Source organism: Setaria viridis, chromosome 1 (assembly GCF_005286985.2).
Source record: "Setaria viridis chromosome 1, Setaria_viridis_v4.0, whole genome shotgun sequence".
NCBI classification, from domain to species: domain Eukaryota; kingdom Viridiplantae; phylum Streptophyta; class Magnoliopsida; order Poales; family Poaceae; genus Setaria; species Setaria viridis.
In genome coordinates this window covers 29,325,272-29,337,582 of record NC_048263.2, presented here as the reverse complement: position 1 = coordinate 29,337,582, position 12,311 = coordinate 29,325,272, and the positions used below count along the sequence as shown (strand labels likewise).

Genomic DNA, 12,311 nt, shown 5'->3' with positions numbered 1-12,311 from the left:
ATGAGGACCTGCCGGTCCACGTGTCAGGGCCGTTGGTCAAATATGTCAACGCGGGGTCCACTAGAGAGGTGGGACCCGATCATCCACGTGTATGAGTGTGGGTCCGGCATGACAACGTGGCTAACACGTGTAACTGTAGGTCCCGGTTGACTGATCCAACATGTTTACCTAGCAGCCACGTGTGGTGACAGGGACCCGCGGTCCACGTGTCAGGGTTGTGGGTCCAATATGTCAACACGGGGTTCACTGGGGAGGTGGGAGCCGGCCATCCAAGTGTACAAGTGTGGGCTAGCAAGTCGATGTGGCTACCACGTGTACATGCAGGTCCCATTGGGTGGGTCCTGGTGGTCCACGTGTACGCGCAGTGGGTCCAGCAGGTAGTCGTGCTAGCCACGTATAGATATGGGGCCTGCTTGCCTGGTCCAACGTGTCCACACTATGGCCATGTGTGATGGTGGAGCCCTGTTTCAAAGTCCAGCCCGAGATGAAATTGTTGTGGAGCCGGTCCAGGTTTGAGTGAGCCACCAAAGCGAGCAAAAATTTTGCTGCCGCACGGGATCGAACACAGGTCAAAGGCAGTGCGGCAGTTGCTATCCACCACTGGGCTACTCAAGTGTTTTTGACTAACTCCACACTCGCATTCTTTTTGAACACTCTTATACTCACACACAGGCGCAATGGTTCCTGTTCCCGCGCATGCTCACCGAGAAGACGGTTGCCATCCCTGAGACACGGTGTCGCCTTAACTTCCTGGCGGTCGGCAGCAGTTCCAAGAGGGTTTTTCAAGAACTCCTCCTCGCCGTCGTCGCCAGTGCAGACACATGGAAACATAGAATAAATTAAGCACCGAAAACAATTAAACGAGTAGAGCACGAGCTCCACATATGGATCGAGTACATAAACACAGGTAGCAGTGCCATCCCACTGCAGCTACATACACAGTACTACTTCAACTGAAATTAGCTCCTGTGTGAACTTAATTAGCAAACGTGGAGCATGGTAGGTTGCCACACGACAGCAATCGATGACGACAATGACAGCGCGGTGACGAGGCATGGTTGGGCGCACCGCGGCTCGCTTACATCCACCCATCATTCCAGGCCATGACGCAGTGGTAGCTCCACTTCTTGTTGTCCTTCCTCAGGGGTCCGGACGTTGTCATTCCCACAACGTGGTCCTTGACCTCATTCAGGATCCTCCACCGGTGCCTCTTGGTAGGGTAGACGGGGCACGCGAAGGTGTTGTCAACATTGTGGAAGACGCGCAGAGCGTCGCCCTGGGGGAAGGGCGTGCGGTAGCCGTGGTGACGGTCGTCAGGCGAGTCCATCTCAGTCCGGGACTCGAAGTCGGAGTTGATCACACCAACTGGAAGGTTCACTGTGAAGGTCAACTTTCCGGGTGGTGACGAGGGTGCAGGGGTGAAGGAAGCCGCCCCCATCGCTGGAGGAGGCCGGGAACACGACGGGGAGCCCCTAGCGGCTCCGCGGCGACAATCCGTGGGCAACGCCGGTGGATTGAGGTCGGCGGCGTCGGAGCGCGATACCGACGCGAAGCTGCCACCGTAGCAGGATGACTACGCCGCATCGACATCTTGGCCGTAGCGCGGCGCTGAGAAGTTGTGGCTGGCACGGTGGGACCACGACAAGAAACTGCCATGGGAGCGCGATGATGAGGAGGACGCACCGGAGGATCGCTCGACGCGCAAGGGGGAGCTGGTGGGAGAGAGGCAATGGCGCGATGGGGAGCCGGAGGAGACGGGTCCAAGGGAGAGATGGATTTCTTCATGGTGTCGGTGGGGCTGCAGGTGTGAGGCGCGCTCGTCGGGGATGAGATGGTAGTGGAACTGGCGACAATGCAGATGGTGGGGGCAATGGCAATTAAATAAGGATGTCCTCGCCTTCCATAGGAAGTTTCACCGGCTGTCATGGGAAGGCAACCGGCGCCTCTCGAGGATGGCAACCGGCTCCTCGAAAAACATGTGTGGGAACAGGAATCGGGACGGCAACCGCCAGAGGCCGTGGCATCAAATAGTCGGTCTGAATCGTCGGTGTCCATATGAACGCCTAGGAGAAATCGGGCTTAGTATAAAAAGACTCACGATAAGTTTTTTGGCCCATCTAACACAAACATTCATCATATTTATCGTTACAAGTATTTTCAAAAGTATTTCAAATAAGATTCAAAAGTCTACAAAAAACATATATTCAGGCTCATATATACCATCATAGCCCAAGTCTTATAGATAGATGCAAAATTCAACTATTTAATATGGATAATTCAACCATCTAATTCTAAGCTACTACAAAATAATTATAATAATATCTAAATTTTGTTAAAAAATTCTACAAACTAACACAACAACATACTTTAGGTCCATAAACTTGTCATAAAAAATTCAAATAGTTTTAATAAAGTGGGATTATACATTGTTCACAAATGAATACATCTCCAACATAGTTTCCTATAACTTAAGTCAATCTTTCAGGTTTGCATAGTTCAAAATACTTTTGAACTCATATACACCTCAGACACAACCTCATATTTACCTTAGTATTAGGAAATATGAAGTTATATTTGCAATTGTTATGCAAAATTATTTGTTTATTTTTCTACTTAGGTGTAAGAAACTAAGCAATATGTAAAATATCTTAGAAATAGTAGCTAACTTGCAAACAAACACCATTAAATGTTCTTAGATAAAATTAGGAAAAAGAATCATCAAATTCTGAGTTACTATGAGGGAGAAATAACTAGTTACAAGTTTCAATTCCAGATTAAAGAGAGCAAGATGGACTATTTACGAGTTCTTATGCCTCTCAGCCAATCACGTGCTACCACGTGGAGTATTAGGCTCATTTTTTTCTTAAGGAATTCCAAGAACACCGACATATGGGGCCCATGGGTCAGTTGGACATCACGGTCCGAAATTTTCACTGGGTGCCAACTCTACCGCCAAAGCCGAAAATATTTCCCGCGAAATGTCCCTTGTACCCTCAAGCAAAAGACACACCACTACCCCGTCCATCAAGGGTAATTGTGACAATCTCCCCCTGCACCCCATATCTCTATCCCTTAGCTCAGATCCACCTCCACCTCTCACCTTTCCCCTCCACCTCTCGCCTTTAAGCTCTACGCCAACACTTGACCCCTACCCTCCACCGAAGGCCACCGCGCCGAAGCTTCATCGACGACGCTGAGCGCACCAGAGCTACTTCCCCATCAGCCACTACCGCCGCAGTGGATCTTCTTCCCCGTCGACCACTACCGCCGGACCGAATCTACTTCCCCATCGATGATAACCGCCGCACCGGATCTACTACCCCTCTGACTCTGCTTCCCCATCAACGACAACCGCCGCATCGGATCTGCTACCCCGTCGATGATGACCGCCGCACTGGATCTGCTACCACTTTGATGATGCCCGTCACACCAGATCTGCTACCCCTTCGACGCCCGTCGCACCGGATCTGCTACCCCTTCGGCGACGCCCGTTGCACTAGATTTTCTACAACGTCAACGATGACCATTGCATCGTAGCAGCCTCACCATCCTCGATGAGCAGCTACCCTGACGATTGGCAATGGTCAAATGCCGACGCCCCACAGCAAGAGGTATGCAAAATCCATCTACCTTCTGTGGTTCCAGGTAGTGACACATTCATTCGTGGTTTGGGGTTGGAGGTTGTAGTGGGTCTGTATTCTAATTCCAGTCACAAATATGTAATCAACTTAGGTCACTAATACTTCAAATTTGTTTACACATGTTAGAACCTTCAAAACAAGTGAGGTTTATCATCAGCTCTTAACTTGGCCCACACAATAGCATTTTGATTGTTGCCTCAATTAAAAAAAGATAGCAGGATCCAATATAAATGAAGGAATAATTTATTAAGTTATAGGTACTTAGACAGCCGTTCGGCTGGGCAGCAGCTCCAGCTGCTTGGGCTTGCAACTGCAACTGAAGCCGCTGCAAAAAAGCAGCAATGAACAGGCCCAATGATACAGACTTAGAGGAGCCGAAAACCCTAGCAATTGAGGTGCATCTTCTATCCTGGCGGGTGGTGGGGGATGCTTAGAAGGGCACTAGATATTTCCAATGCTTAGTAGGAGCACTAGATATTTCTAATGTAGGGATTGCATATCTCCAATGCTTAGAAGTGCTTTTAATTTGTTCACATGCTTACAACTCCTACTTTTTGAAATCTGCAGGGCCCTATGCGGACTGAGTGTAGGAAGGTCTGTGCGAAGAAGAGGAAAACAAGTGGTGTCATGGCTCCTGGAGGTAGACATTCCAATAGGGTGAGGTTAATCCCGCCAACTGATGTCACTCCTGGAGCTTCAACAAGGTTACTGAAAAGGCTACAAATATCAGGACCACGTGAAAAATCTAGAAGAATTGCCACCAGTTGTAGAAAATAATAGCGGTGATGAGACCGATCGGAATAACTTAGGACCACCATTTTGGAACATCAGGTCCAGAACAAGAAGAAGCATACAGAAAAAGAATAGGCACTACAGTAACAGGTTGATGGTCAAGTTGACAAAGAAGCACTTGTAAGTCCCTGTACATGCTTATTTGCTTTTCCAATAGCTAATTTGCTCGACGTTTTGAATTTTAATTTATCTTGGTTGCCATGCTCAACAAGTCTGTACCAGTATTGAATCTCTACGTGGTCATTTCACCTGCATCCATATAATATACATGTTTCCCTACAATTCTGTCCATGTTCATTAGGTTTCTCTTTATGCAACCAAACTTACATGATTCTTAAACCATTTAGTAGATCCTTCTTTTAGACTTTTGTCCTTTCTCCAATACTTCTCTATACATGCTTCATCACGTAGTTTTAATATTCATGGTTGCCCCTGTATTTCAGTGGTATGTTATTTTAACACTATTTAGTAGCAGTTATCCAATCTGCTTTTGTTCCCAGATTGTTGAATATAATCCTTTTTTACTATAATTTGTAAACTAATAGTTCATTTTTGGATGTCCTAGATGTCAATGGAAACTATGCATGCAGAACCTGTTGCTGAATGCCCCTGGTAATGCTTCTCAGCCCTTGGATAGTTCATCCTTATGAAGATCTTGAACCTAAACACCCCTGGTATCTCTTCTCAGCCCTGATCCTATGTGTGTGGAACTGTTGTCAGCACTTGGCGTTCCGTCGTGACCTTTGGTGCTTGTGTTATGAACTTATGTGGTTTTGAACTGTCAGTGAACTAATTGTGGTGGAGTCATGAACTTATTTGGTTGTAACTTTATTGTAGTGAACTTTCTGTGAATTGTGCTGTATCATTTAGTGTCTGATGAAATGGTTTTGTATGAATATGGACCTATATGATATGTACACATGTGACATCCAGAAAACAGAACGTGGTGGTCCCATAATCGGTAATTGACATGTGGGCCAAAAAAGAACACGTCATAAACAAAATTGCAAACGTGGACTGATCAGAAATGACACGTGGACTAATAGTAAAATGGCACGTGTAACACTAACGAATCGACATGTGAAACCGTAAAAAAAGACAGGTTAATAGGAAGATAACACGTGGACAAACGGAAAGGACACGTGGACCAATAGAAATAAGACATGTGGGCAAATAGGGAAAGGACACGTAGACAAACGGGAACATGACACATGGACAAATGGGAAAATGATATATGGGCAAACCGGGAAAGGACACGTGGACAAAAGGGACAGTGACACATGGACATACAGGAAAATAACACGTGGACACATAAGAAACTGACACGTGGATAGTTAAAAGGTCGACACGTGTCAACACAAGATGGCGACATATGGGTGAATAGAATAATGACGCGTGCACTTGCGGTGTCTCGACACGTCACCTTATGCTAGCTAGCCACGTGGCTGTCCTCTTTTTTCACGTGCGGCCCGACACGTCACCTGTGGTGCCAGCGTGTCCGAGACACGTCACCCGCCAGTGTGGACGGTGCCACATCACCTGCCAGTGTGGACGGGGACACGTGGATCTGAAAGTTCAGTGACATTTTTATGACCCGTCATAGAATGAAATATGGTTCCGTGATGAAAGTTTTTTTTTTGTCACAAATAGAACCAGTTCTACGACGTTTTTGGTAGTTCGTCATAGAAGTACAAACTTGACGTTCCATTTTTTACGAGCTGAAATTCGTCATAAATTCGTCGCAAACCTTCCTTTGTGACAAATTTGGCTTTCATAGTGACAAAAACCGTTTGTCCGACTTTTTTTTATTTTAGCCCTTTTCGCGAAAAAATTTCACAAATAGCTCCTGGCGAAACCAATTCCAAAAATGGACCCTTAGCTTGGCGCCATCCACGCTGGCGCCAAGCTACAACGTCTCAACGCCAGCCATCCTGGCGCCAAGGTTCATGCGCAGCTGCTGATATGGATGCCGATGTGGCAGGGGCTTGGCGCCATCCATCATGGCGCCAAGCTTGGCGCCGTAGATCTTGGCACCGAGCAATTTACCCCGTGCCTCTTCGCGTTTCGAACTAAACAAGTATAATTATTCCGAGAAGTGTGCAACAAACTAAGTTGTGGTTCAACTGGTTAGGATGTGAGCTTCTTATCCTAGAGACCCGAGTCCAAACCCTTGTGTTGAATTTTTTTCTACATTTTATTTTTTTAATTTGGAAGGGAGGGTAACCTGACACAAGAATTAGAAGAGCCACATCGAGGGTAACCTGACACAAGAATTAGAAGAGCATGAGTTTTGAATTGTACTGCACTGTACAAACTCCACGAACTATATTATCCTAGGATACGAGATTTCGTAAAACAAAGTTGCACCGCTTGTTTACCTGTACAATAGAGAAAAAAATAAAATGTAGAAAAAAAGATTCAACGCAAGGGTTTGAACTTAGTCTCTAGGAGAAGAAGCCCACATCCTAACCAGTTGAACCGCAACATAATTTGTTACACACTCCTCGGAATAATTATACTTGTTTAGTTTGAAACGCGAAGAGGTACGGGGTAAATTGCTCGGCGCCAAGAACTACAGCGCCAAGCTTGGCGCCAAGATCCACGGCGCCAAGGCTTGGCGCCATAATGGATGGCGCCAAGCCCCCGCCACATCAGCATCCGTGTCAGCAGCTGCGCATGGACCTTGGCGCCAGGATGGCTGGCGTCAAGCTAAGGATCCATTTTTGGAATTGGTTCCGTCAGGAGTTTATTTGTCAGGAGTTTATTTGTGAGAATCTTTCACGAAAAGAGCTTAAAAAAAAGACGGACCGTTTGTCACCGAAGCTACCATTTCCACCAGCGGGATGCCAATGCACATCGCTCGCAGGGATCTCCAACGAAACGGTTATTCAGATCCAGGGAAGAAACGGTTAAGAGCTTAACCCCCTGGCGTGTCACGGATCTGCCTGCCGAACAGTGTCAGATCGAGATGTTTAATCCCCTTCCCTCCCATGGCCAGGAGGCAGAAGCCACGCCGTCTCGACACACCAGATGCCTCGTGCCTGTGGTCCTGGAACTCCTCATTCACTCCCCAGCGAAGACGGCACTGTTGCAACATCGCGCGTATCACCTGGAGACGGAGGAGGAGGATGAGAGATCGAATCATCGCATGCATGGATGGCTTAATGCCGAGGGCTCCTCCTCGGCTGATTGGCGATTTATCTTGGTGTGATGGCTGGCTGGCCGCATGTCTGCCTGTCGATAATCTGCCTGGCTCACGGCTTTATTAGAGTAGTAGGTCACTGCCTGTCCTGCGTCGTCTGCGTGCGTGTCCCTGTCGATTCCGGCGTCGTCTTCCGGCGAGCACCCGTGTGCGCCATCGCTGTCCTGTCCCGGCCGGCGGGCGAGAGAGGCGCGCGTACGTGCGTGGCGGTGGTGCCGTGGGCAGGTCAGGTGGTGGTTCTGAGGTTGTCTCGGTTTGGTGCGAGTAGCAGTTGCAGAGAGGTGTGGATGATGGATGGCAAGATGGGATGCATGCAACTGCAAGCTTGTTCAGGACAGCTATATTTGTAGCAGATTCGGTTCTTGAAGCCTGGGCGATCTGGAGCGTTCGTCCACCATCTGACGGCTTGGACTACATGCACGGCTTGTTCCTCGATCCTATATAGCACGGCCCTAATATTGTGTTCTTTTAAGGCTCCATTTCTATTGTGCAGATTCTGACCACAGCATATGCCAATCCGTAGGCGAGCCAAATAATCGGTGACGGATTCGTCCGTGAATTGGCGCAAAAAGAAAAAGGAGGGCTGGCTTGCCAACGACAGGTCACAGGCGTCGATCCAAACATACACTAAGTTCACAGTCAACGATCAAAATATTGGTAGGGCTGGCGCTGCCATCAATCCAAACTTCCAAAAACATTCACATATGTATAAAAAACATACATATTTGCAATAAATGTTTGTCCTCTTCTCGCACTACACATATGAACATTGTTTTTTCTGGAACTTTTTTAAAGCGCAAATCTTTTTTTTTTTGCGAAAGTAAATAAATGTTTCTATGATGTACACTTTGTGAGCTTTGTGAAAAATACTCATTGACAAGGCGCATGCATATGGCGTGTTCTTCCCCATGTTCCAAATAGTTCCTATTTATCCTCGCAGAAAAAAAAATAGACACCCCCCTTTTAATTTTTCAGAGTAGCAAAAAGAGCAATAATGCCACCTTAACTGATTGCTGTACTGCTGCACCCTGCGCTTGAGAAAATTTTTCTCTCAGGACGTGACACATGTTTTGGAACAAAAAAGGCTGGGGCCAGGAGGCTGATCTGGACGAGCCGGCCCATGCTAGTGATGAGCTACAAGCTAAAACATTGTCATCGATGGCTGGGGGGGAAAGGCGCCCATGCTGACCTGTTCTTGTTCAGTGGTTGCTGACCCAGCAATCCGAGCTGAAGGTCCTATCATCCCATCATCATGCCGTATATATCCGCCCTCCCACACACGGCCTAACAAAAGGGGATCTTTCAGGTAAAAAGCAAAAAAGAAAACACTTGCAATATCTGCCTGCCGCGCCGTGTGTGTGTGTGTGTGTGTTCGATTCGATCTCGATTCCATGCCTGTTCGTGTCTCCCCTTTTGTTTACTCACTGAGCGTTGAGATGCAAATAATTTGCCAAGTGGGTGGCAATCACAGGCTGCTGCTTGGATTAACAAAGAAATTAAGATGGCGCTTGGTCATGGACTCGCTTGGGTGTAGTGTCCTATGAAATGTGAGGCGCTGAAATCATCACCATCGCATCATAATCACGGAGAATAGAGTGTGGCAATTGGCAAGCAATGATTCGATCATCGATGCCACTCGAGCTTAAAAGATCAATCAGGTTTCAGATAAGATGAGCAAGTAGCCTGTGCAATTTCTATTTTTTTTATTGTGACCATTGGAATTACAACTACATGCAACTATGCAAGGTACAATTTGCCTTGGAACTGTAACTGGAAAGAGGAGGAGAAAGAAGAAGAAGATGTAGGAGTACTAGAAGAGACAAACAAATCACCCTCAGAAAAACAAAAACAGGAGATCAGAGAAGCTAATAATGACTGGCTGTTAATGGCTAACGCCGCTCCTGCCGATCGGCCACAGCTTGCTGAGCACCCGCTTGGGCTTCCCGGCGGGGATGGCGCAGAACGCCCTGAACCGCAGCGACGCGCTGCGCGCCAGCCCGGCCTTCCGCGCGAACTCGTCGGCGTCGTGGTCCTCGTCCTCCTCGGCGAGCTTCATCCGCAGCGTGGCGATCTTGGACGCCGCGCGGCGGAGGCCCTCGACGCTCCAGTCGTCGCCGGGGGACGCCCCGGCGGCCAGCGCGCGCAGCCGCTGCTCGTCGACGCGGTCGGCCTCGTCGTCCTCCGACGACCCGGACGCCTTGGACAGCAGCGCCCGGATGTTGCTCGGCAGCTCCGCCGCGGCGGCGGCGGCGGCGTCGCCGCGCCCGCCCGACGCCAACGCCGCGGCGCGTGCGTGCTCGAAGAAGAGCACCTGCACGACCACGCGCAGCGGGAGGAGCTCGTTCTGCGCCGCGTGCGCGCACGCCTTCTCCGACAGCTTCCGGCAGTTGAGCACCCGACACAGCCGCTTTCTCGCGCTTTTGTTCATCTCCGGATGCGCCTAAAGTTAACCCCCAAAAAAGCAAAGATTAATCACTAGATTAATGCAAACTTTAATAATCCAAGAAGACTAGTTTCACATAATCCAAAGTGAAGATTTTGGTAACCATGGAAATGCAGGAGTAACGAAAACAAAGAACTCACCTTGAGGTATGTGTCGACGACTTTGTAGAGGCCATCGTGCTCCGGCCGGGCGCTGTCTGGCACGGCCTCGGCAATGGCGAGCAGCTTGTCCAGCGGCATGTTGGGGTCCTTGGCCACCTCAACCAAGAACCCGTCCACCAACTTGCCCACCCGCGCCAGCGCGCCCTGCGACACGGGCGCCGCCGACAAGGACCGCCGCGTGCCGTCGAAGCTCACGCTCTCGGCCGAGCGCGACCGCCGGTGCCCGCCCGAGTGCACCGGGCTGTCGTCGGGGCTCCCGGACAGGGCCAGCGCCGGCGCCGGCGCCACCGCCGCGTACCGCAGCGCGAACTCATCGAGGATGGCCGCCACGGCGTCGACGTCGTAGAGCGTCTCGCTGACGCAGGACAGCGACGGGACGAGCAGGTCCGCGACGCCGGCCTCCTCGAGCTGCCACGCCACCCGCCGCACCAGCTCGGACTTGGATGCGGCGGATGCGCTCAGGATGTTGGCCGCCTTGAGGAGCTTGAGCAGGAAGCCGCAGGAGACGGCATCCCTCTCCGCCGGGAGCAGGCTCACGATCTTCTCGAGCAGGAGGCGGTGCCTCGTCGTGATCTGCTTCACGTCGGTGTTACCGGCGGCGTCATCATCGAACGGCTGGTCCGCGGAGAGACCGTCCTTGGCGACGTTCGGCAGCCACCGGCGCGCGTACGCCTTGAGCGCGTCGCCGACGGTCTTCTCGTGGACGGCACCGGTCGCCTTGACAGCCACCATGATGCGCCAGAAGAGGTCGACGCCGAGCTCGGCGATGTCGTGCGCCCACCACGGCGACGCCGACGTCGACTTCGCCGGCGGGACGGTGTCCGGGTTGACGATGAGGGCGGCCACGGAGTCGACGCAGCGGGACGTGAGGCCGAGGTCCTCGCAGAGCGGGGCGTAGTGGCGCGTGGAGTGGAGAACGCCCAGCGCGTCCTTCCAGCGGCGGAGGAGGCAGGAGGCGAGGAACGCGTCGAGCTTGGCGGCGAGGTTGCCCCGGTCGGCGGCCTCCGACATGCCGAGGTGCGCGGCGGCGCACCGCAGCGGCACGAGGTTCCGCGCGCTCACCGTGATGGTGATGCCGTAGCAGAACTTGGCGCAGGCCTCGAACGCCTCCGCGCCGCCCGGGAAGCCCGGGAGCTCGACGACGTCGCCGCCGACACTGGCGCCGGAGTCGGCGCAGAGCGCTTGCAGGAGCATGCACTTCGAGAGCAGAGGGAACTGCGGCATTCACGAACAACACAATGCCAGAAAGAACCAAGAATCTCAGAATTGCATTCAAGATCAAGAAAACCCAGAAACAAAATCGCAACAAATGCTCACTCGATGATAGAGGGGGGAAATAATCTCTGCTCCTTCGATTAATTACCTTGTGGAGATGATATATGCAGCCATCCACCAGGATCTGCAGGTCGGTGGCCACCTCCGTGGAGACAGACCTGGACGCAGAACGGCACCACGGAATCAGACAACACGAACACCACGAACACACGCAGGCAGAATCCGAGGAGCAAGATCGCAATCACACAACCTTACGGCCTCGGAGGTGAAGAAGGTGTCCGGCCGGGTGCCAAGTTTCATAAATTTCATCCTGGCCGAGCTCCCGTAGCCCCGCTTTGCTAAAACGGGCGTCTGAAACTTTCACTGGGGAAGAGGGGGTTAATTGGTTACGAACACTTTGGCCGCCTAACTTCGTGTAGAGCCCTTGGAAATGGCCCTCTGGTGTGGTGGCTCTACTTATATCATGGCGAGGTGGTTGGGGGAGGAGAGAGAAGGGAATGCTTAGATGCAATATCTCTGATATTTTAATTGAGATGCTAATCACCCAGTTAATATCCTAATTTGAGGTGTCCTCAGTCCTCAGGTTTGGTCAGGAGTGACTGAGTGAGGGGAATGAGTAAATTTGCAGTGCAGCTGTAAATCTGTAATGCATACATCACTGATGAATTCTGATCTCAGGTCATCTGCAAATTGAATGAAGACCATGGTTTTGAGTGGTTGAACGAAGGCTCTCTGCCGCATCAAAGGTCTTGAATTGGGATTAGGACTGCGATTGGAATCGGGCATGTGAAAGAGGG

At 50.6% G+C, this 12,311-nt stretch overlaps 1 protein-coding gene across 1 annotated transcript; it reads right to left on the bottom strand.

Moving 5' to 3' along the window:
• Nucleotides 1–9,314: 9,314 nt before the first annotated feature.
• On the bottom strand, nucleotides 9,315–11,973 carry LOC117834725 (BTB/POZ domain-containing protein At1g67900). The gene is made up of 4 exons (XM_034714486.2): nucleotides 11,765–11,973; nucleotides 11,603–11,672; nucleotides 10,219–11,454; nucleotides 9,315–10,075 (listed from the first exon to the last, which is right to left on the bottom strand). Exons 1-4 carry the CDS (start codon nucleotides 11,821–11,823, stop codon nucleotides 9,518–9,520), a joined length of 1,923 nt encoding a protein of 640 aa, XP_034570377.1. The 5' UTR covers nucleotides 11,824–11,973; the 3' UTR covers nucleotides 9,315–9,517.
• Between the last annotated feature and the right edge of the window lie 338 nt (nucleotides 11,974–12,311).